Here is a 25,779-nt window from a genome sequence, read left to right on the forward strand (position 1 = left end):
ACATAAAATAAAAACCTGAAACAGACAAAAATGTGTAAGACAAATATAAACCATTAAAAATTACTTACTTGAAATTAAAACTTGAAACATACAAAAATAATTATGACAAATATAAACCATTAAAAATTACTTACTTGAAATTAAAACCTGAAACAGACAAAAAATAATTAAGACAAATATGAAACATTAAAAATTACTTACATAAAAATAAAACCTGAAATATACAAAAAGTAATTAAGACAAATATTAGAAACAGTAAAAATTACTTACATAAAATAAAAACCTGAAACAGACAAAAATGATTAAGACAAACATGAATCATTAAAAATTACCTACTTGAAATTAAAAGCTGAGACATACAAAAATAATTAAGACAAATATAAAATATTAAAAATTACTTACATAAAATAAAAACCTGAAACATACAAAATTGTTTAAGACAAACATGAATCATTAAAAATTACTTACATGAAATTAAAACCTGAAACATACAAAAATAATTAAGACAAATACGAGACATTAAAAATTACTTACATAAAAATAAAACCTGAAACATACAAAAAGTAATTAAGACAAATATGAAACATTAAAAAATACTTACACAAAAATAAAACCTGAAACATACAAAATTGATTAAGACAAACATGAATCATTAAAAATTACCTATTTGAAATTAAAACCTGAGACATACAAAAATAATTAAGACAAATATAAAATATTAAAAATTACTTACATAAAATAAAAACCTGAAACATACAAAATTGTTTAAGACAAACATGAATCATTAAAAATTACTTACATGAAATTAAAACCTGAAACATACAAAAATAATTAAGACAAATACGAGACATTAAAAATTACTTACATAAAAATAAAACCTGAAATATACAAAAAGTAATGAAGACAAATATTCGAAACAGTAAAAATTACTTACATAAAATTAAAACCTGAAACATACAAAAATGATTAAGATTAATGTAAACCATTAAAAATTACTTACTTAAAATTAAGACCTGCAATAGACAAAAATATTTAAGACAAATATGAAACAATAAAAATTACTTACATAAAATTAAAACCTGAAACATACAAAAAGGATTAATTCAAAAATTACTTACATAAAATTAAATCCTGAAACATAGAAAAATAATTAAGACAAGAATGAAACATTAAGAATTACTTACAGGAAGTAAAAACCTGAAACAGATAAAAGAAATTATAATAGGAAATTGGAAGAGAAAAAATGAAATCACTTTTGATTCGAAACACAACACTTAAAAAATCGAAATTGTTTGAGTTTGCAAGCCTCAGAATCCGAAATAAAATTAGGAGATTTAGAAACCACAAAACCCGAAATAAAGTTACGATAACATTCTTAAAACTGCAAAGCTTGAAATAAAATTAGGATGAGATTTGAAACCTCAAAATCCGAATTAAAATCCTCAAGAAATCCAAAAGTTCGAAACTCCGACTAAAATAATAAGAAAATGATACATTTAAAAACCTGAAGTAAAATCATTATGAAATTTGAAAACTGCAGAACCCGGAAAAATGACGAAATATTCAAGTTCCTTAAAATACAAAATAAAATTTCGATGAATCTGAAAACAAAAGCTGAAAATAAAAGCATTTACACATTTAAAAAATGCAATTGCAATTGCAATTCCATTTCAATCACACAAATTAATATTTCTAAAGACTCTACATGTGCCTCTTGTTCTAAACTTGCACTCGTATAAAGTAAAATTATACAAAAGAAAAATAAAGAAAATAAAGAGAAAGTTTGAAGAACTTTCTTTTATGTTTCAATCATTTCACAAGAATAAATAAAATGCTTTAAATGTAAAAGTCTACAATAAATAAAAATAATGAAAAATGTTTAATATGTAAAAAGTTGAAAAATTGTCGTGAGAATGAGTGCAAGGTAGAACAAGAGGCACTAAAAAACGCGTAAGCTTTTCGCCACAGATTGTGACGAAAAACTTACGCCCGAGCCCACCCTTCCTCCCACAGCTCGGAACAAGTGTAAAACTAATATACACTCAACAGAACTTACCAAAAATTCAACTCTGAAAGACACAAAAATTTATTAAGATAGAAATTTCAGAACAGAGAATATAACTTACCAATAATTAAATGCTGAAACAGACAAAAATTTATTAACACAGAAATTTCAGAAGACAGAACAATGTAAGAACTTACGAAAAATTAAATGCTGAAACAGACAAAATTTTATTAACATAGGAAATTAAGCAAAGGAGTGAAATATTACTTTAGCCCACCCACAAAATAGAAAATTAAGCAAGGGACAATAATTTTACTTAACCCCACGAAAAATAGAAAATTAAGCAAAGGAGGGAATCATTACTTCATCCCACCAAGGTATTCATAAAATAGAAAATGTAATAAAAGGACCTGAAAATTAGAAATAAAATCGCGAAATAAAACCGTAGCTCTCAGCTCGGTATAGTTTTCTAATGACTTAGAAAATCTTTAGAGAACTATACCGATTACCGGGTCACACCACGTGGAGGTGGCTACGATAGTGACCCACCCTGACTCCAAATCCCATCCTCCCTCCAAACGCAACCTCATTTATCAGAAGGATAAATGAGTACTAACTCTACTCAGCTCATACGCTCGCATATACAAGTTCTTTACCACAATCCAGTAAAGAACTTGTATCACACACACACACACATACATTAACTTAATACTAATTGCATGGGATCCCACACACGCACGCTTAACTTATTCTAACGCCGCAGGGTACCTCTCATTCTAAGATTGCACTCAAATAATCTATGACGAAGTAAAAAAGCAAAGGGGCAAAAAAGAAAGTTAGAAGAACTTTCGCAAAGAAGCTAAGAAAGTTAGAAGAACTTTCGCAAAGAAGCTAAGAAAGTTAGAAGAACTTTCTGTGAAAAAAGGGGACCATTATTTTTCGCCAAGCGAACCTTGCTTTCCATGGGTCAAAGGGCAGTCCATAGTGGCTTACGTGAACCACGACGGCAAAGATGAACCGAAGATACCTTTGGCAAGAACGAGTGATACACCCCAGTTGGCGGAGGGTTTCCCATTTCTGACGCGCGGGCGACTTATACAGAGGACACCCTTACCGTGATGCCCCTTGGCAGTATGGCGGCAGATCGGGGGGGCACATCATGCTATGAGAGGTGCTCCCCCCGTTCGGCCCCGCCGGGCAAAGAATATCACTCGCGCTACACCGGCACTTGCAGCTCACCTCTACCGCGTGTTCACAGCGCTATGAACCCCCAATGATCCACTTGGGCGCAGAACGATTGACAAAAAATAAGTGGGTATACTACAAGCTAACGCGTACAAAGTTTGAGAATTGAGAAGATGAGTGCAAGTTGGAATGAGAGGTACTTACAAGGACCCACCCGCCCTGCCCACGAGCACACTTAACTTAGAATTCACGCACGCATAAAATTAGCTTAAAAGTAACGCACGCATCCCTCGATGATCCCACGATGATCCCACGATGATCCCACGATGATCCCACGATGATTGACGTCTTCAATGATGACCTATTACCTATAGAATAAATAGGTGTATCAATAATTCCTGCTGACAATTTATATTGACATTTCAGAATAAAAATTAAATAAACCTCGAATCGACTCGCTAAAAACCTGAAACAGACAAATACAATTAAGACACATATGAATAAATAAGTTGCTTACATAAAATTAAAACCTGAAACATACAAAAATGATTAAGACAAATATGGAACATTGAAAACACTTACATAAAATTAAAGCCCTAAATGTGCCTTTTGTTCTAAAATTGCACTCGTATAATGTAAAAGTAAGTAAAGAAAAGAGTAAAAGAAGAGAGTTGGAAGAACTTTCTTTTAAGTTTAAAGCAACTGTTAATAAAAATGATAGGCTACTACTACAAACTAATATCTAACAAGTTAAAAAATTGACGTAAAGATGAGTGCAAGTTAGAACAAAAGGCACTTACAATTTGCGCAAGCTTTTCGTCACGTGTCGTGACGAAAAACTTGCGCCCGAGCCCACCCTTCCTCCCACAAGCTCGGAATTAAAAAACTAATGCATTGAACAGACTTACCAAAATTAAATTCTGAAACAGATAAAATTTTATTAAGACAAATATAAATTATTTCATTACTTACGTAAAATAAAAATCTGAAACAGACAAAATTCTATTAACACAGAAAATTGTGGGAGGAGGAGGAAAATTTTTCTTTATTTCGTACAAGAATTTCAAAAAATACAAAACGCAATGAGAATTGCGGATTTGAGAAAACGACAAAAGTTAGCAAAGAAGAAACACTAAACAGACAAAAATTTATTAAGACAGAAATTTGAGAAAAGAGAGCATTAACTTACCAAAAAATAAAATCTGAAACATACAAAATTTTATTATATTATAAAATTGTACGAGAAGAAGTGAAACAACCCTATCGAGAAACAGAAACCACAATGACAATTACGAAATTAAGATCAATCAACAATAAAACAATTTATTCGAAATCAATTCCTGAAACAGAGAAAAATAATTAACACATAAAAATCGGGGAAATTACAGTCGCGAAAGGGTATACAAATCTCGAGAAGCTCGAGATAAAATCGCGAAGGGATATAAAAATCTCGGAGCTCGAAATTTAATCGTGAAGGAATACAAAAATTTTTAATTTCGTAATTTAATCGCGAAGGGATACAAAAATTTTTAATTTCATAATTTAATCGCGAAGGGATGCAAAAATCTCTAATTTCGTAATGTAATCGCGAAGGGACTCAAACATCTCTAATCGTGAAATTTAATTGGGCGGGCATAAAAATCTCGAATCGCGAAGGGATACAAAAATCTCTAATCTCATAATTTAATCGCGAAGTTATGAAAAAATCTTTAATCTCGAAATTTAATTGGGAGGGCATAAAAATCGCGGGTGGCTTTGCTCGTAAAAATTCGAGCAAAACGATACATTTTGTATCGTTCAAAAAAATACATGTAAAACACAAGAAAATAATAGCGAGCATAGTGACAAAATGACTGTCCATCCTAGGATGGACAGCCATTGATAGTTCCCCTCTTCTTTGGCAATTTTGCCGGGGCTCTTCGGCATATAGCCTCTTCTCTCTTCGGCACAGCCTCACAAAAATCACTCGCGAAATTTTACGGTAACTCGGACATTCTTATTTTTCAATTACATAAATTCTCAATTTTACTATCAATCTCCATAAACGGATAGCAGACAATTTTATAAAAATAAAATTGCATCACTATCCATTTATTTCGATCGATAACAAAATCGAAATTTTATGTAATATAAGTTAGTTTGGTAAGAAAAATAATTACACAAAATAAAAATACGACCAGCGATTCTTAGAATGCGCTGTCCGTAAAAGAATGTCCGAGCAGATTATTTTATTTCACTACACTTCACTTCACTTCACTGTATACTTCATTTTTGCAGTCGGATCTAGAACCCGACTGCGACTTACAAACTAAAAGGCCTGGCCTGAACGAACAATCGAGTTCAAGAGATATTAAATATATTCATATTTAATTTTTCTCTTCTCGATTTTTCGTGAACCCCCCAGATGCAAGCATCTCACGTGTGAGAGAGGAGGATAGAGAAACGTGAAAGCTTGCTCTGGCCCTACCTACTTAAAACTAACTCATTCACACCAGAAGTAAGCTACCTGCCTGCCTATCGCTATATTTAAAAAATTGCAAAGTCCATTCACACAAACACACACTCCACGGTTCTCACACATACCACCCGGGTGCAAATAAGCCTAATCCTAGGGAGTACGTCCCGGGACGTCTCCGACACCCGAGTTCAATACTACATTCACACTCTAAGTTCATACCTTTTTGCTGAAATCGATCGACAATCGACAGTGAACTTAACATATTTCATTTTCGTATTCTTTCGAATATTTAATGTAATATGTACATGTAATAATTTCAACTACTCATACAATTTTTTTACTTAATCAATTTATATAACTTTGAAATGACTCTACTTGCATTTTGTATGCATTTTCAAATGACTCGACTTGCATTTTGTATGCATTTTCAAATAGAATTTTGGAAAATTTAAAAAATAAATCGACACAAGGTCCACGACCTAACCACACACACACGTGTAACTTGTGTCGATAATTCACTGTCAATTTGTCGATCGCCAAAACATCTTAAAACTAAACCGTGTCCACCTGCCCTAACCCATGCGAGTAGCATCTAAGCACGCGCATGAGTATAGAGCATAAAAATGAACACGGCCACATGTATTTTGACCTACCAGTTTTCTTCATGTGTGCTGAAAATCCTGAGCTAAAAAACGTGATTAGAAACATGCTAATAAAGTGTCTTCCAGCAAAAATTGACTCTAACTTTAAAAAACTTTCAAAATGGAAAATGGAAGATCACTTTGCAAAAATCTAAGTATACGATTGTTTGATTTTTAACAGATTTCTAATATCAAAGTAAATTTCTAAATGACTCAAACATTCGTAAATAACTTTGATATCGAAATCTGTTTTTCGCGATACTTTCTTGTACATATGTGTATTCAAAAAGAGTTCGCGATACAATTGAAAGTGAAAATAAAATTGAAAGTGACTTTAAAAGTAAACTAGCACGAAATCGGAGGGTCATCCGACTTCAATATACTAATTTTAATTTGATTCGTAAAGAAGTTAAGTTAAAACGCGATGTACAAGAAAGCCCTAACCTGAGCTAATAAATGAAATAAACAGTTTGTACGAATTTTGCACGATCGTACAGTCGTGGTCACTATGCTCGCTCAAAAATATAAAATACAACCAGTTCCCGTGTCGCTTCGGACCATTCGTCCTACGACATGATGGGAACCGGAGGAACCATAAAGCATGCGACTCACCGTTCGTTGACTTGCGCCACTGCGATCGCTTTACCGGTGAAGCATCAGAGATTTGGACTGCTTTGGACTGCTTTGAACTGCTTTGACAACGTTTGGATTTGACAGTTTGTCCATTGGATTGGCAGCGTGACCTGTAATCATAGCAGGACAACAATTTAGTAACTGTCAATCAATTTGCATTTCGAGTAACGTACACATTTTTGAAACGCAAACAGTTAATAAACAAGTTAAGCATGCATGCAGTACTACATTACAAAAATCAGTAATAAATTTGCAAACGTATATCGAAACGTATAGTCACTCAGTGAAACATTATAAAATATTCGAAAAAATATGTCAATGCACTTGAATAATTATTGTATGGCACAGGTTAAAAGGTTTGCAAATTTATACCGAAACACATAGATAACTACATGGTAAAACACATTAAAACACCAGTGCAAGTATTCCAAAACATTTAAATAACCACTCCATAATACACACTAAAACACCAGTAGCAATTTGTTAAAACATTTAAATAACCACTCCATAAAATATATTAAAACACCAGTAACAATATGTCAAAACACTTAAATAATCATTCCACATAATACACTAAACCACCAGTAACAATATGTCAAAACACGTAAATAATCATTGCATAAAGTACACTAAAGCACCAGTAACACTATACCAAAACACTTAAATAATCATTGCATAAAGTACACCAACACCCAATAACAGTTTGTAAAAGCACTTAAATAATCACTCCACAAAATACATTAAAACAGTAAAAAATTAATAAAACATTCAAATAACCGCACCATAAAACACAGTAATAAATCCGTATACACATGCACAATCACTTAAGGAAACACACTAATAAAGTCACTGATACTTGTAGAACCACACCATAAATTTTATTAATACACCCCCATAATTAATAAAAAATAATTATTAAAGCACATTAAACACTAGTAATAACACACTAGGTACACTAATATATCCGTATATGCATACAGGTAACACACTGGTTAAGTCACTGACACTTGTAGAATCACACCATAAAATTTGTTAATACACCCGCATATTTATTAAAAAATATTTATTAAAACACACTAAACACTTATTAAAGCACAGTAGGTAATACAGGGACAAGCACAATATCGGTAAAGTAAACCCTTGACTCGTACCGGTAAATGTTGACAGGGCCGATCCGACCTCCTCGACTTCCAAAACAAAACTGAGCAGCGGCGACCTCTTCAAGTGTAAGTGCGATTGGTAGTTTACAGAAGCCAATTAAACATCACGTAATCGACCAATAGATCAAATCGAAGTGCAAGAGTGATTGCTAGTGTACAGTAGCCAATCAGACATCATGTAATCCACCAATAGCGTGCAGCCAATCTCATTGGTTGCTGTATAATTATTCTAACGTCATATTTTTTATAATTTTATATTTTTTGGTAGTTTATTAACAAATTTATTGTTGTAATTATTTAAATTTATTAATTTTTTTTAACTTAATCTTGCAGATATGTTGCAAAATGATTATTTATTAATATACATATATGTATATATCGTGAATTATATAATATAATATAATGGGAATAATATGATGGAATATAGGAGATTATTATATTTGAAATAACACAAAAGCACAATGACTTTTAAAACATTAAATGAATTTATTATTTAAGAAAAACGACTTCGAAGGACCTCTTTGAATAACTATATTTCATACGTGTGAAAATTATAATATCAGAGAAACAATAACAAAGAAATACATGGATTTTATTTTGTTAACATGCATAAAAAACGAGCGGTATCTTTTTCCTTTGCTCTTACAACAAATATTGGTTTTGATATAACACATCAGTTGCAAACGTAAAAAATAATAATAATCATAAATAAATTTAATATTACTTTTATTATATATAATCTGTTGTATTATTTAACCCTTTTATTCTCTTTCCTGCAATTTTCTTCAGATTTATTTTTTTTTCCTTACTAGGGCCTAATGATACCCTATATTTCATCAAAGTGTATACGCTACTGAGGACTTCTACGGATAGCTTACTGCGCATGCACTCGAACTGCCCAACACTGCATCTAGCGGCAACAGGTGGGAACTAATTAAACTACAGTTTCAAAAGTGTGTAGTTCAACCTGTTCGCCGGAGAGATGGCGCCACATGTTCGATTTTTAAAAAAATGCAATTTACATCGATTTTAATGATTAATATGCTATATATTTATTACATATTCATTAATATTGATTTTAGAATGTTTATAATATACCCGGTGGGTCTATACATGCAAATAATGTTTTTAGTGCAATTCGCACACTGTACTGTGCCTCGTCGGTAATATAGGGAATGGTAATTTTCGTATGAATGACCAAAAGCTGTTCGCACAGATACCTTTTAAAAAAAGAAGCTTGCTTACAAAATTTAGTCAGAATCGAAACATGACAATATTTCAAAATTTTCCCCAATTTACTCTGCTCACCAAAAGTCAACTCCCGATATTTTTGAAAATTTTTAAATTTCAAATTTTAATTTAAACCTTCCGAGTTGGAAGTTGAATATTTTAAGATAACATTGGATGAAGTGTAAAGAACTGTAATTACAATTACCCCCCAAATTTTATAGAAATATTAAAAATATTGCACGTGAGTCACGAATTCTGTCCAACGTTATTTCTCGAATATTTTATAGTTGGCAGTAAACAATCATTTTTCTCGCTACAAATAACGCTGCCACCCACAACAGTCTCACCCTCGAAAATAACGGATCGTGCCCAATTTCTAATCCTTACTGTACGTTTACAAACCGAGTCACGTGACTCAATTATCAAAATAATAATAATAATCAATAATAGTCGAAACTCTAAATTTAACTACAACTACAGTGCACGTATGAGCAATAAAACTGTTTCGTTACAAAAGTATATACACATGAAAGTATATCGACATACAGGAATACTTTTGCCAGGGAATGTGTCGACTCAGTTTGCGAATTCAGAGGTTTATTGCATATTTAATTTTAGTTCGAAATATCAAAAATATTTATATTCGACAAGACTCAAAATCAAAGACTCATCTCCTTTAACCATTTTTCCCCTACGCGAAAGAAATCATTCTTCAACAAAATATTCCATAAATTAACTACGTCGTTCGATCAAATTTAATCGAACGAGAACGGTTCTCCACTCGCTTTTCCAAAATTGTACGGACCGAGGCGTAGATAGTCTTCGCGCATCTGGAAGAGGTGAAAATAAATTTAGACCGACCTGTTACGAACGAAGGCCGTGCCAACTTGAATATACAACGACGATACACAATACCAATTACAATATCACACTATTTTCGTCGGCTTGCGTCCACTGTGTTCCGCTGCAATTCAATTTTCTTCCACCTGTTGTTGACTGTCAGTAAAGATGTGATCCAAGTATACAAGTAGGTCTGATCATAACTAGATCATAACTACTTCGAAAGAGGTAAGATAACACTTATAGGTCGAGTGAAGCTTGACAGAATGATGTCAAAATTTATGCAATTTAAGCTTCTCAAATCATAGGAGGATATAGGGAACATCTAAGAAAGGTGTAGGTATTGTACTAGGCTAAGATTAGGTACTAGAGTGCGTAGATATTGTACTCGGATAAGTTAAGTACTGGACAGTATACATATTATACTATAAGACTATAGGACTTACACTGGGCTTACCTAGTCCTCCACAGTAAAATTTACATAGTTCTACGAGTAGTTCTAAGGAGAGACTAAGTGCATCTAGCGAGAGATTAGAGGAATTCTAATCTAAGGGAGAAGAAGGATATTAAATTGACTGTTCGCTGCATTATCGTATAACGCGTGGCGATACGACGCTAAGCAATTCAATGCGTGGTGATAAAACGCGTGATAGTACATCGCGTAATAATACAACGCATGGCGGAAGCAATTGTGGAGATGCAACGCGTGGTAACACCATACGTGACTGTACAACGCGTGGAGATACTACACGTGGAGGTATAACGCGTGGAAATATAGCGCGTGAAGGTAGGACGCGTGGTGATACAACGCGTGGAGATATTACACGTGGAGGTATAGCGCGTGACGGTAGGACGCGTGGTGATACAACGCGTGGAGATACTACACGTGGATGTATAACGCGTGACGGTAGGATGCGTGGTGATACAACGCGTAGAGGTATAACGCGTGGAAATATAGCGCGTGACGGTACAACGCGTGGAGATACTACACGTGGAGGTATAACGCGTGGAAATATAGCGCGTGACGGTAGGACGCGTGGTGATACAACGCGTGGAGATACTACACGTGGAGGTATAGCGCGCGACGGTAGGATGCGTGGTGATACAACGCGTGGAGGTATAACGCGTGGAAATATAGCGCGTGACGGTACAGCGCGTGACAGTAGGACGCGCGGTGATACAACGCGTGGAGATACTACACATGGAGGTATAACGCGTGACGGTAGGACGCGTGGTGATACAACGCGTGGAGATACTACACGTGGATGTATAACGCGTGACGGTAGGATGCGTGGTGATACAACGCGTAGAGGTATAACGCGTGGAAATATAGCGCGTGACGGTACAACGCGTGGAGATACTACACGTGGAGGTATAACGCGTGGAAATATAGCGCGTGACAGTAGGACGCGTGATGATACAACGCGTGGAGATACTACACGTGGAGGTATAACGCGTGGAAATATAGCGCGTGACGGTAGGACGCGTGGTGATACAACGCGTGGAGATCCTACACGTGGAGGTATAACACGTGGAAATATAGCGCGTGACGGTACAGCGCGTGACAGTAGGACGCGTGGTGATACAACGCGTGGAAATACTACACGTGGAGGTATAACGCGTGGAAATATAGCGCGTGACGGTACAGCGCGTGACGGTAGGACGCGTGGTGATACAACGCGTGGAGATCCTACACGTGGAGGTATAACGCGTGGAAATATAGCGCGTGACGGTACAGCGCGTGACAGTAGAACGTGTGACGACACCATGCGTAATAGTATAACGCGTGGAGATACAACGCGTGATATTATAACGCGTAAAGGTACAACGCGTGCTATTATAACGCATGGAGATACAACGCACGATAACACGTGCCAATATAACACCTTGCAAAGCAACGCATAGTAGTATATGCTACGTAATAGTACAATATGCTAATATGTAACACGTGTCCATTTCCACAGCAACATCATAAGTAAAAACCTAGAAAAACTTAGAATGATCTTAAACAAAGCTCCCACCTTCACAAGTAATCTTGAATAGCTAAAAGAGTGTTAGGACGTCTACGTCTATCTTAGAACCTCTACGTCTCCTGTCATCCAAAGAAAGTTTCGCCGCACCAAAATGTATCTAAACCAGTCAACGAACAGAGATTTAATTTACTAGAAAACTTGTTACAAGTCCAATAACCGCGACAGACACTCTTTTGCACGGTGTCCAACAACGTAACCCAATGCTTTTAATAAATTCTGTTGCGGCTTTATTAGGACACAAGAAAGGAAACATTAACAACATCGTTCGGGAAATCAGGTCCGTACTAAAATGGCGTCTGACATTCGGGAGCCCCTTTCAAAGAAGAATTTTTTAATGATATAGGAAGTAAATTAATAATGAAATAATACGTAAATAAAATTATGAATTGAAACGTTTGAATAATTTTAGTCTGATTTATTTATACGTTTACTGCAATTTGCAATTTTAAATGAAAACGTATGATTACGTTTATTGCAATTTGAAATTATTTTAAATAACAAACGTATGATTAGGTTTATTGCAATTTTTAATTTAAAATAAACATATGATTACGTTTGAACGTGAAACTTTGAAGGACCAATCCTTGTTCAAAACCCAAACGTTTCAAATGGCATGAATTTCGTTTACTCTACCATAACACATGTGATCTCTATTTTCAGTGGGCTATTATAACCTTCTCGCAAGGATTTACACTGTTTTCTCCGGATCTAATTATATCCCGTGTAACCATAACCTCAACCATCGTCGCAAAACTCAATGCAGCAGTTTGTTGTTCAAACCCCATGATTTCCTCGGGTTGTTGTACGAAATATTCCTCGGAATTGAGTCTTAATCTGTAGAACGCAACTTCGATAAATCAAGAAAACCGCGTATTTAAAGATCAAAGAAAATCTGGACACGAATGTTTCTATTACCGCCAGATATTGTAAAACCAACGTTGGCCGAGACAGTATTTTCATTTGGAAGATTCTAGAAAACTCAGGAATGTCGGCCTCATTTGTCCAAATAATTAATGAGGACATGTTTCGAATAACCGGTACACTTGTTTTCATCAAATTTTGTATTTTGAAACGATGACAAGATTATTGGCTTGAATTAATGGAATCAATTAAGAACAGGGTCCATTCACACGGAACCTTATTCTCACAAGCCCTGTTACATTTTCTTTACATCAAAATTTCTCTATTAATTACATTGTATGACAGAACCTCATATTTCCCTGCTATATAAATCCCAGTTAGCGCTATTGCAATTCCACCCCAAATTCTATTCTATTCCCGAAGCCCCCAGCGCAGGAAAATAGCGAGGTTCCGGGCCAAAAATCGAGACAGCCTGTTTTTCCTGTAGAATGATTTATTTTCTAAAAATATCTAAAAAGCATGACCGGATGTAGGATAAGTCCTGACAACTTCGTAAACAATCGATATATGTGTGTATGGATGGTTTAATTAGAAAATACAAAATAAATACATAACGTATATACATGTACATACAAAATACACAATTTTCGGGTCTAACGGAGTGGATCGATGGTTCACTTTCCAAGGAGGATCTTGCGGGTGGCACCGATGCTCTGGCCGGATTGAGTGGCGCCCTTGTTGGAGCCAGCTTGTAGACCGATCACCGATTCACCGGCACGCAATTGCTCTTCTGTGAACTCGCGTTTGCATTCGTCTGCGGGTTTCGGGCCTAGGTAGGGTCCCTTCCATTCTGGGTGCTTGTATGTCTGCAAATAAGTGAAAATTCATCATGGCTGCTGAATTCGTGAAGAGCTTATGAGGAAATTTGGGATCCTTCAATCTAGATTGGGTCTGAGACTAGGTTCTAGGCTAGGTTAGGTCCTAGGTCTAGGTTAGAGACTAGGTCCTAGATCTAGTTCAGGTTAGAGACTAGATCTCTAGGTCTTTAGGAGATATTTAGGAGGTCTTTAAGAGATCCCACATCTGGAGGTAGCTAGTTTGGACCAATAAGAGTTAAAGACTTCACAAATAAACAGTGACTACATCAGTTAGTACTGATGCTATGTGCATGACACTGTCTCCTCAAGGTGTAACCTTCAGCCCAGACCATGCAACCCCGAATTAAGCTGATGCTATGTGCATGATACTGTCTTCTCAAAATGTAACCTTCAGCCCAGACCTTGCAACCCCAAATTAAGCTGATGCTATGTGCATGATACTGTCTCCCCAAGATGTAACCTTCAGCCCAGACCTTACAACCCCAAATTAAGCTGATGCTATGTGCATCATACTGTCTCCTCAAGATGTAACCTTCAGCCCAGACCTCGAAACCCCAAATTAAGTTCACGTACCGTGCGTCCCAAAGCGAACAGGGTCACCACCACCTGCGCAATGTCTTTCTTCTCCCATAGGTCAACCGTTTGGAACACGTCAACGTCGTCCACCCCGTACTCCTTCAGAGCTTTCTGGAACCTAAAGCAAAGACCGATTACAAACTGTTCTAGATCCACGTCCAATTAAATGCGCATAAAGCTTGAAATGAACGAAGCTGATCCCAGTAACTACTTACATGTTGATGTTCTCCATCATTTTGAATTGACCACCAGTAGTATTGATCTTAGGGACCGATCCAGGGGAGATCTTGTTCATCAGATGACACAGAACCTGGCCGTCCTTGATGACGTCCTCAAAAAGTTCACCAGGAGGGAACTTCTTTCCAAGAATGGTCTCGATCCATTCCTGGGCTTCCTTCTCCTGTTCCGGGTTACGCTTTCCAGCGATCTGCAACGAGAAATCCAATGAGACGCCTATCGAACCTAACCAGATCATTGGAACCCTTTTCCAAGTTTCACAAATAGATCACGATGTCACCAAACAATGTGATAAACCAAGTATGTCACAAGTCACCATGTTCCAATGATCACAATGCACGATCCTCGTGTTCCACGTTACCTTGGCGCGCACTTGACGTTCAAGAGCCATCCTTGTACCTTGTGTTGTTTCGTTCAGAGGACTGAAGTGCTTGGTCCGAGGCTTGGTCCCTCTTATACCCCCAGCATGATGGCGGGAACACGGCCCACGCTTCCGTCGGAGCTGTCCAATGCGATTGGACCCGTGTGTATACACGTTTCACAGAGTCGAAAAAAGACGACATCCCGGCTATGTGTGCGCGCTTTCCACGCTTTTCAGTCGTCTAATATTAGCAGCTTATTCACTTGGACAGAGGAACACGTAGGATTTCCAAAATCACGGCTGCCAAGGTATGTCGAGGTACGACGATCATTCACCGTGTAATTGTAGGAAAATTGTAGGTGGATCTTTGTGGACATGCTGGTCCGAGGGAGGATCCTTTGTGGTCTGAGGGATTTGCAGGGTGGACGCTGGATGAAGTGGGGTGAGTGACATAACTCTTTTATGGAGAAGTAGAGAAGTGAAGGAATGGGGGAGTAAATAGTGGAAGTATGAGAATTTAAATGTCTCTGAGGTAACATTCTGTTTAAATTATAAACTGGAGGAATTAGAAACGTGGAGAATTAGGAATCTTTAGGGAGTAAATAGCTGGAAGTATAAGAATTTGAAAGTCTGGAGTTGTAGCAATTTGTGGATCCAAATATGAATCGAAAAATACATATGTCTACTAATATAAAAATCTATGAATATAGAAATCTAGGGCTGTAAGATCCTAAAGAGAGAAATAGCTAAAATTCCAAAATCACTCAAGTTGCACCTTAACTCAGTTTTGAGTCATTTACCCACCAAAAAAGAAACTACTCCCAAAAAAGCTGCAAGTAGTTAAAATTCCAAAATTGCTCAAATTGCACCCTAACTTAAAATCCCAAAATTACTCAAGTTGCACCCTAACTAAAAATTCTAAAATTACTCAAGTTGCACCCTAACTTAAAATTTTAAAATTACTCAAGTTGCACCCTAACTTAAAATCCCAAAATTACTCAAGTTGCACCCTAACTTAAAATCCCAAAATTACTCAAGTTGCACCCTAACTTAAAATCCCAAAATTACTCAAGTTGCACCCTAACTTAAAATCCCAAAATTACTCAAATTGCACCCTAACTCAGTTTTGAGTAATTTACCCACCAAAATGTATAAGAACCAAAAAGCTGTCCCAAAAAGCAAGAAAAAGAAAAACAGTATTTGTACTAAATTTCAGCTACATCCGCTGTGTCGTAATAAGCGTTCCAGAAACCGTCGCCTGCATCCGGCGGTCTAAATATTCTGATAAAAAGGAAAAACAAAATGAAGTTGCGTAAAGAGTCGATGGTTTTTTTCTTTAAATAAACCAGCCGCTATATGGAGCGAGTTATTATTACGTGATCCACTTTTTGAATTCTTGTGGAACTCGAAGAGCAAAAAGGCGGGAAAAGGTTTAAAAATTAAGCTTGAAGAGGGCGCCTCTGTATAGGGCCTTTCGCCCTACGGGTTTACCGAGACATGATAATATTTATTTAGAACTCGGTTTCTTAATTCGATATGCAGGAAAATGATCATTTGGCGAAATTGCTGAGTGGTGAGTCAAGTTTAAATATAATCGTTGCGTTCTGCATGCCTCCCCCTCTCCGGCGTGGAAATGCAAACTTTTCTTGATTCGGAGATTTTCGCTATTTCAATCGTTCCCATGATTCCTCATAGAAACCGCTTTGTAGGTAAAGTTTTATTACCGATAAATTCACGTGCGATGGTAACACATTGTTTTTAAATTTGATAAAACTTTCTAGACTGAGGAATTAGTCTTGTATATTTATAGACGATTTAGAGATGAACTGTCCAAAATTAAATCCTTGTATCTCGTGATTAATTAGTTTCATGAAAATGCAACTCGCGGGGGTGGCATTCAAGGTATTCTATTATTACCATCTATTAATCATTTATTTAATGTTAGAAGGAATTCAAGGTGTCGATGTATATTTGCATCCACGTAAACAATTGTGCAGGTTTTCGAAAACAGTATTTTATTGTAAATGGGAAACTCTTCCAAATCTTGCTGGATCCTTCCAACTCTATTTGGACGACTCTGACTCTCCCTGGCTCTCCCCGTCTCTCCCTGGCTCTCCCAACTTTCCTAAACCAAAAACCAGCGGTAAATAAATTTTCCTCCTACATTTACCCCTTACCTACCCTTATCGCAAGCCTACATTACACCCAAATGCTCCAATAAGAAAATTCACATAAACTCCAACCGACATTAGCGCCCTCTGCACGACTGAACCTAAAAATTATCCGTGCGTGATCTACCGCTTTCCAGCAGCCTCCACAGAAAGTGGACAAAAACTTTGAAGACGTAGGTGGTTTTTCGTTATTCGCCGAACTCGTTTTCCTCTTTCTTCGTTTTCCTCGCAGTCTGATTCGCATTGAAGCACAGAAATTCACTGTCTGAAACACTTTTAAGTCAACTGTGTTGTGATGTAAAAATGTACTGGAATCTGACGGACAACCGAGAGAAGCTCCGAAAACAGTGTTTTTAATATCTGTTTTCTTTGTACATTTATTTACTTCGCTTTATGAATTTGATTATTCAATGAATCGTTGTCAATGTACTTTTAAAATAGTGTGATTAATTGTAACCTATGTAGAGTTATAATTAAGTACACCTTTGAAGGTTATGTGTTTGTTTTCTCATAGTTAACTTGTCAGGTAAAGTGTATTATTTGTTATAAAGATATTTTATCGGTTATTTGTGTACATATAAATAAACAATTTTATGTAAGACAAGAAAGTGTAAATAAATTTACGTGTTTAATAAAAGATTGTATACTTCAGTAATGGTTCATGTGATCTTACTGTACAACGAAATACGAATGACTTTACATGAAGTGGTTTCTGTATTAAGCTACAAACAAAACACGAATATGTATGTAAATAAAGAGCTTGTTGGTTTCAATCGTTAGGATAGTCACCAAAGAGACATGGCGCAAAGGTTTCCTGTACCAAATACAGGGAATAATGGCCCACCGCCTCAAAGATACGCAGCATCATCTGTACCTCCAAATTTACGCCAATATTCTAATCCAAATTTTCCTGTGAGTATATTGTGTGATGTTATTAATGTGTATATGGTAACAGAGTCTATAAATGAAATTTGTATACAGATGCAGCAAAGGTCTGGGTTTACTCCGCCTCCCCAAATGGCAAACACAGGCCCTGGTCCAGCTAGTATAATCAGAGGGAATCAACCATATTCGAATTTGCGTCAAGGACCAATGCCTACCCCACCAGTTGGAAAGAGAAGCGCGGATCAACGTATACCTATGTCTCAACAAAAGCCGTAAGTCTATCTGTGGTGCATGTTGTACTTTAATTTTGTATTCATGTATTTATCATTATGCTCATTAATCTGTTGTGTTCAATAATTCGTTTTATGACTGCATTAAAGATTCTTTCTTCTTGAAACTAGTTTACTGATACTTATGATTTTGCGTTCAATTACCTTTGACTTTTTTTCATCATGGCACAAATGTTAAAATACCATTTACAAATTTACCAGGAACTTCACTGCATTTCATAAGCTTCAAAATTGGTTTATTGATTTTTGAATCTATGATTTTTACACAAACTCATTTAGGTATTTTTGGAACAGTGATTTTTCACATTCCACATCCAAGAAGAAGAAAAAATTGGCGGATAAGATACTGCCACAGAAAGTACGTGATTTAGTACCAGAATCTCAAGCATACATGGATTTACTTGCATTTGAAAGAAAATTAGACGCCACGATAATGCGGAAACGATTAGACATACAAGAAGCACTGAAACGTCCCATGAAACAGAAAAGAAAATTACGAATATTTATTTCCAATACCTTCTATCCAGCGAAAGAAGCTGGAGAAGGAGAAGAGGGTTCTGTTGCATCTTGGGAACTTAGGGTCGAAGGTCGTCTATTAGATGATACAAAAAATGATCCTAATAAGGTAAAAAGCAATGTACGTAACTGGATGTTGCACAGAGATTAAGAGTATCGAATTAATATTTTAATTTCTAGGTAAAAAGGAAATTTTCTTCATTCTTTAAAAGTCTAGTTATAGAATTGGATAAAGATTTATATGGACCTGATAATCATTTGGTTGAGTGGCATCGTACATTGACGACGCAAGAAACCGATGGTTTCCAAGTGAAAAGACCTGGGGACAAGAATGTTCGATGCACTATTCTTTTGCTCCTTGATTACCAGCCGTTACAAGTAATGCAGTTTACAAACAATTACTTCCAACTAAAGTTTGAATAAAGGATCCAGACTTAAAAACACACTTTTTCTTTTACAGTTTAAATTAGACCCCAGATTAGCACGACTTTTAGGAGTACACACGCAAACGCGACCTGTTATCATCTCCGCACTGTGGCAGTATATTAAAACACACAAACTTCAGGACAGTCATGAAAGGGAATTCATAAACTGTGATAAGTATTTGGAACAAATATTTGCTTGTTCAAGAATGAAATTTGCAGAGATACCACAACGACTGAATCCGCTACTTCATCCGCCTGACCCTATTGTAATAAACCATGTTATTAGCGTGGAAGGTATATATAACCATAGATAATTTAAGCTGTGGGGTAACCCGATTCTTTAACATTTTAAATGTTAAAAGTCGAACAAGAGCCGTTTATAATGTAACCTTTTTATTATGCCATAGGTACAGAAACAAAACAGACTGCATGTTATGATATAGACGTAGAAGTCGACGACACATTGAAAACTCAAATGAACAACTTCCTACTTTCAACGGCGAGTCAACAGGAAATACAAAGTCTGGATAACAAAATTCACGAAACAGTCGAAACGATCAATCAGTTGAAAACAAACCGAGAATTTTTCCTAAGTTTTGCCAAAGATCCTCAACAATTTATTAACAAATGGATTATATCCCAAACGAGAGACTTGAAAACGATGATAGACGTTGTTGGTAATCCAGAAGAGGAACGTAGGGCAGAGTTTTATTATCAACCCTGGGCACAAGAAGCTGTTTGCAGGTACTTCTACACGAAGGTTCAACAGAAACGTGCAGAGTTAGAACAGGCACTTGGCATCCGGAATTCATAAGAGAACCGTAACGATTTGAAGCATTGCTAATGTAAAGTATTTATACGATTCTTTTCTTTGCTTCAATTGCAAAATCGATCGATTAACGTGTTTTACGCTTGACTTGGTATTCTGTGACGTTTAGTGCAGACGATGGTAGGGTGACATATTTTTACGAATGTCGAGAAGCGAAAGAACAAGATGTATAGTGTCATGACCGATGATTTGAAGCAAATTTATTTACGTCAAGTTATATCATATATCTTTGTTCATGCCGCCTTTTTTATGAAAATATGTATCACGATTCGCTACATGCACTATAACTGTATAATATAATGAATAAACCTTTGATATAATTCGTTGAAATAATGTGAAACCTGGTCCCATATTGATGAATAAATATTTTCAGTAAGATTATTGTATTTAAACATCGATTTTATTCTACCGACTGATGGAAATCAAAATGAATTTTAAACGCGTTAATTTGTAATGTACTTTTTATTTGTAATCATGTTTCAATAAATGCATAATTTATTAATACTGTATGTAAAATTTCATCAATTAAGGTTAAATCTTAAAAATTAATTGTGATAGAAGAGGATAAAACAAGGGAGAATAATTAATTTTTCTTTTATCCAATTGTTATTTTGTGCAAGTAAATACAATCTCTTACATAATCAGTACATGTTGATGCAAAATATTGTTTCCTCATAGAAACGGTACTATCGCCAATTTAAAACATAGGGTACAGGGATTTTAAAACGTCTATTTCCTTCTTTTTTTTCTCGCGAATCACGCGATGAATATGGAAGTTCGATTTTTTATCCTGTGTAAAAGTGCTCGTTTCCATTACTTAACACTATCGTAGATTAATTTGATTCAATGTTACAACATTAAACATTCCAGATAAACATTCACACGTGGATGGGAAATTCCAGTGCCATTTAGAATTACATTTCCACCTAGAGATATCGAATACTTCTCATTTTCTGTAAACGAATCACTTGAGAAAATAATCTAGAGATACATCATTCCAATTACACATGAATTCCTACGCTTTTCTTTTTTTAGAAACACCAAGCCGAAACGATGCATTGCGAAACATCGCATACCGACACAAGCATTAGGGTGCATTCAAATTAGGCGAGCGAATGCTCTAACAAGAATGCCTGTTAATCCAACACTCTACACGATACAATTAGTTATAATCGGTTTCGATGTAATCCAATTTAACGTAATAAAATTTGACACGACTCAAATCGACGTAATTCAATTCATCGCATCGAACGCTTAGTTTAAAGTTCACGAACATTCGCTCGATAAACTTTCGCACGAAAAAATGCTCTTGCTCGTTCAGTTTGAACGCACCCTTACACGCAGAAGCACTTGATCATAGTTCTATTTATCGCGCAATGCAGAAATAAAAAAAGTAAAGGATTTACATTATCGTTTGTTTTTCGGCGATAAAATTTCAAAACTTCACAATTTCGATTCGATGAAACATAATTCTATCGCAAGATCGCATACTGTTTTACAACACTAAATCACAAGTGCACCAATTGATTGTATCGTTTCTAATACAATAAACTCTGATTGAATTCTGACGTATTCGTTCGCTATAGTCACCCATCAAATGTCATGACCCCCGGTTCAACTAGTAGAACAAACACGTCAACGATTGCACTTAATGAGATCAAGGTTTATTGTATATAGATTTATTCCTAATCTTAATTACACATTCACATATATTCCGTCGTATAAAGTTTTAAATATATATATATATGTATATGTATGTATGTATACGGGTGACAAGACGAGTTCAATGCTTTTTAATTAGACGACATTATTCACCTACATCGTATGGAAGTTTTTAAAGGTAGAAAGTCTAAACACATTGTTCTATGCCCATGACGAAAGTCCACAAAGATCACATGTTGCCAAACGATGAGTGGCAGGTGAATCTCTGTACACCCTAATATCTCATAAATAATCATGATTCATTTCACTAGTCCTTGCTTGGATGAAACTCTTTTTGCTGTTGTCTTCCACAATTTTAACTGGGGAGTGAAAACGCTACAATGGTCATATTGCTCTTTGCAATACAGGAGAGTTGTAGAGCCTCGTAACAGTTTCTTTTCTGTTTCCTTTCCCATGAATGCGTAGCTCAAGTGATCACATTGTGGGTATTGCTTTACATTTAATCCAGCGTAAAAAACACAAAACTTTCTATGCCAGTGCATCTGCTAAACTTCTTGCTTCATTCAACATCCAATATTATGTATTCGATCCTTGATAAATATGTCTATCTCATCATCTTGTTTGCCGTTGTGATTTCTGTACGCATCTAGTTTTTAAGAGGAAGGTAAAATTCCATTTTGTGCAGTCTTTTGGTACAATGTTTAAGTAATTATGAGAGATACATCCGGTGCAAGAGATCCAAGTATCTGGAAGTTTCGGGTTCGAAGCCTTCCTTTTTTACATTACTATTGATACATTTTACACAATAGCTCGTATGTTAAATGACTGTCTACAAAGCGTATAAATGTCACCTATAATTGCGCTCTGTCGCGACGGTGATTTTCTCATAACATAATCATTCATTTGTACTATACATCACATGAATAATATATATTATGTTTACAGTTTATCAAAATGAGTCTATTAAAACAGAGTACTTGCATGTTCTTTTTTCACGACAAATATACGAATCAAAGATCAATTAAAATGATAGATCTTTCCTCCTTAATAATTTAAACAAGTATAACACGTATAAATATGAATTTAAAATCTTGAAATTAACAACATGATTATATAAGTAACAAAGTTATTAAAAAATGTTAATACACCGTAAAATCTATTTTTCTAAATTTAGGAATGTTTTTGTGTTTTATTTTTTTTTCTAACGACTTAACAAAAGCGTTGAAATTTAATCAATCATTATTATCAAATTTAATCAAGAAACACTTACGTCAGACTAAAATTCTGCTTAACAACAATTTTCTCAAATACTGATTCGGTACCGAAGCAACGATAGGTGTCATTTCCACGTTTTAACTACTACTATGCCAGTGATAATATCATCTGAAACATACACGCTTTTATTATAATATCAAATAGAATTATTTTTTTTTTAATTCGTACAAGCATTTGATGCGACATTTTGCAAATTACTCCCTTAAAGTACCTTCTAACATAAATAAAATTGTATTAATTCATTACGCTAAAACATAAAGATATTAATCATTTTAACCCAATTTGTTGGGATAATTCAATAAACGTAGGATATGTATAGAAATCATTTGGTATAGTTACAGCGTTGGGAAGTATTGTTAATTAATAATTCCTTAACAACATAAATATTACTATGAACGATGGAGTATAGAAGGCATACAAAATTAGAGCGTAGAACAAACTTTTCTACTATACATCACACTGGATGGATCGTACAGCAAGGCAGTTTGTGTACTGTGAGGTTTATTACTTTGATATGCGATGCGCACATAAATAACTAACAAAGTTAGCCATTGTACTGAGATAAGTCAGATACTAATGTTTACGATTTCAATATGAAATAATATACGCTAGAATAATTTGATGTTTTCCCCGTTTTAAGTTCAATCCAAGTAATGATAAATTGGCATTTGAGTCACGTCTGCGCAACTCGATAAGGCTTGAAATATGTCTTTGACTCGTTCCAAATCTGAGCAAATTTGTTAATGCTTCAAAAAAGTCCTTGCAAACATGTAAATATCATAAAAGAACATGAAAGTTCTTCAAAGTGTTTTAGCTTTTTCAAGTAAATCATTAATGAATTTCTGAAACATAGAAAGAAACATATAAATACATGTTAGTTACAGTTACTAACTTGTACAAAAGCTACTCCTGAAACACTACATCAAACCCTTCTACTATGCTTCCAATACCAATTCCAATAATATAGTAATGTACCAATACCTTCTACTGTTCTGAATTAATAAATTAGTCACAAAGTATTTGAGTAAATTGTAAGAAAAGGAATATTAAAGCAACAAGTAACAAGACACATGTTTCTACACACTTACATTTATATCATGTGGTGGTTTCTTTGTATCAACCAGTAAGTCCTATAAGATAAAACAAAATAATAATTCATGAAGTTATTAACATATTGACCGATGTTCAGTTACTTGTATATGCTCATACATACTTGTAAAAATCTTCGTCTATGCTCGTCACTATCCATATCAAGAAGTTCATCAATGTCAATTTCAACTTCTCGATTTTTACCACTTTCATTCTGTAAATTAAATGTTGATATTTGAAACTGTAAAAAATTTATCTTTGGAAAAAAATTTCATCTGTAACTTACAACTGATTCATATAATTTTTCTAGTTCATCAAATAACCACATTTCTACTGCAAGCCTTTTACGAATAAGGGACATTTGATGGGACCCATATTTGGCTGTCAGAAATTTCTCTCTGCGTTCCTTTACTTCTCCTTTTTCACTAAAAGCCACATGCAGATTCGCACGTGCTGGACTGCGCTCTGCCGTAAGTACACCACCTCCTTCCATTATAAAACTACCTAATTTTTCAAAAATATATTTAAGTAATAAAAAAAAGAAAATTAAAATTATTAAATTAATGAGACAATTAAAACAATGTTTATAAAATGATATACAGATGTATTACAAGAAATAATGAAATATTTTTATACAATATCAATGTACTGGATAAAATAAAAATTATACTGACATAATTCTTTTTCCCTGAATATAATAAGATTTCTGTAATGGTTATATAAAATCGACCGAGAAAAGGATTAAGTATTATGATATAGCACGACTGATAAAAAGATAATTTAATAGAAGCATGAAAATTACGAAACTTCCTGATTTTCTGTTAGTCGGTGAAATTCCATTCACTATGTAAGAATTAATTATAGAATCTGTTTGAGCGGATTAATCGCATGATCGATCATTGACAAACTAAATCAGATTAATTGAAGGAAATAATTGCAACACTCAAGCTTGTTGTGTGTGAGACCGTTCTTAATGATGCGAAAGAATCACGCACATGCCAACCGCTTCTCCCATGCTACAATAAACAATGGAACCTCAATTTTATTAACTGAAACGCTATTGAATGCAAATGTAACCTCGGTGAGACGCGACGCCGTAACTGCGCAAACACCTGGAGCATTGAAATAAAAAAACGTTACGTTTTGATAAAATGCAATATAACAAATTAAAAGAAGAAAACAAAATGTAGCTTCAGGTCATGTAAATAAAGCGATATGAAAAGCCTTTGCTCAGCGCTTTAATAAAAGATCAAGAACTTGCGTTAGCAGAAGCATAAACAAAGATAAAACTTGTTATTTCGGTACAGAATGAGCTAATTAATCTAAAAACAGTATTTCCAAAGTTCATTCGTACGATTACTTGACGTTACTTACACTCACTGCTTTTTTTTCACAACGTACACTATTCGAACCGTAACACTGTCGTACTGCCAGAAACTGAACGAATAATAAACTTTCTTGAAGTTAGCAGATAATTATATAGCATTTTTCTACTAGCCATGCTTACCAAGCACGGCAAGAAATGTTCCCATTTTTAGA

At 35.1% G+C, this 25,779-nt stretch overlaps 3 protein-coding genes across 14 annotated transcripts; 1 reads left to right on the plus strand and 2 right to left on the minus strand.

The window, feature by feature from the left end:
- Window positions 1-13,612: 13,612 nt before the first annotated feature.
- Window positions 13,613-15,258, minus strand: Mp20 (muscle-specific protein 20 transgelin). Its single transcript, XM_003706395.3, has 4 exons — window positions 15,099-15,258; window positions 14,716-14,927; window positions 14,498-14,618; window positions 13,613-13,912 (listed from the first exon to the last, which is right to left on the minus strand). Exons 1-4 carry the CDS (start codon window positions 15,126-15,128, stop codon window positions 13,721-13,723), a joined length of 555 nt encoding a protein of 184 aa, XP_003706443.1. The 5' UTR covers window positions 15,129-15,258; the 3' UTR covers window positions 13,613-13,720.
- Window positions 15,259-15,282: 24 nt separating this feature from the next.
- Bap60 (Brahma-associated protein 60) lies at window positions 15,283-20,592 on the plus strand. Of its 6 annotated transcripts, XM_076540941.1 has the most exons (8): window positions 15,283-15,406; window positions 15,458-15,540; window positions 18,050-18,181; window positions 18,251-18,426; window positions 18,724-19,081; window positions 19,141-19,338; window positions 19,421-19,679; window positions 19,793-20,592. In XM_076540941.1, the coding sequence occupies exons 3-8, from the start codon at window positions 18,068-18,070 to the stop codon at window positions 20,197-20,199; spliced, it is 1,512 nt and encodes a 503-aa protein (XP_076397056.1). In that variant the 5' UTR covers window positions 15,283-15,406; window positions 15,458-15,540; window positions 18,050-18,067; the 3' UTR covers window positions 20,200-20,592. The 6 variants fall into 6 exon arrangements, with proteins under 6 accessions (XP_076397056.1, XP_012147987.2, XP_003706444.2 ...); XM_012292597.2 differs by lacking the exons at window positions 15,283-15,406; window positions 15,458-15,540 and adding an exon at window positions 17,291-17,442; XM_003706396.3 differs by lacking the exons at window positions 15,283-15,406; window positions 15,458-15,540 and adding an exon at window positions 17,291-17,442 and having other exon boundaries at window positions 18,724-19,069.
- A 205-nt stretch (window positions 20,593-20,797) lies between these two features.
- LOC100878493 (protein phosphatase 1 regulatory subunit 14B) lies at window positions 20,798-25,766 on the minus strand. Of its 7 annotated transcripts, none has more exons than XM_076540956.1 (6): window positions 25,615-25,724; window positions 25,318-25,352; window positions 24,527-24,744; window positions 24,365-24,454; window positions 24,240-24,281; window positions 20,798-23,993 (listed from the first exon to the last, which is right to left on the minus strand). In XM_076540956.1, the coding sequence occupies exons 3-6, from the start codon at window positions 24,731-24,733 to the stop codon at window positions 23,952-23,954; spliced, it is 381 nt and encodes a 126-aa protein (XP_076397071.1). In that variant the 5' UTR covers window positions 24,734-24,744; window positions 25,318-25,352; window positions 25,615-25,724; the 3' UTR covers window positions 20,798-23,951. The 7 variants fall into 7 exon arrangements, with proteins under 7 accessions (XP_076397071.1, XP_076397070.1, XP_076397069.1 ...); XM_076540955.1 differs by lacking the exon at window positions 25,615-25,724 and adding an exon at window positions 25,502-25,602 and having other exon boundaries at window positions 20,798-23,259; XM_076540954.1 differs by lacking the exon at window positions 25,615-25,724 and adding an exon at window positions 25,502-25,600.
- Between the last annotated feature and the right edge of the window lie 13 nt (window positions 25,767-25,779).

Source organism: Megachile rotundata, chromosome 16 (genome assembly GCF_050947335.1).
Source record: "Megachile rotundata isolate GNS110a chromosome 16, iyMegRotu1, whole genome shotgun sequence".
NCBI classification, from domain to species: Eukaryota; Metazoa; Arthropoda; class Insecta; order Hymenoptera; family Megachilidae; genus Megachile; species Megachile rotundata.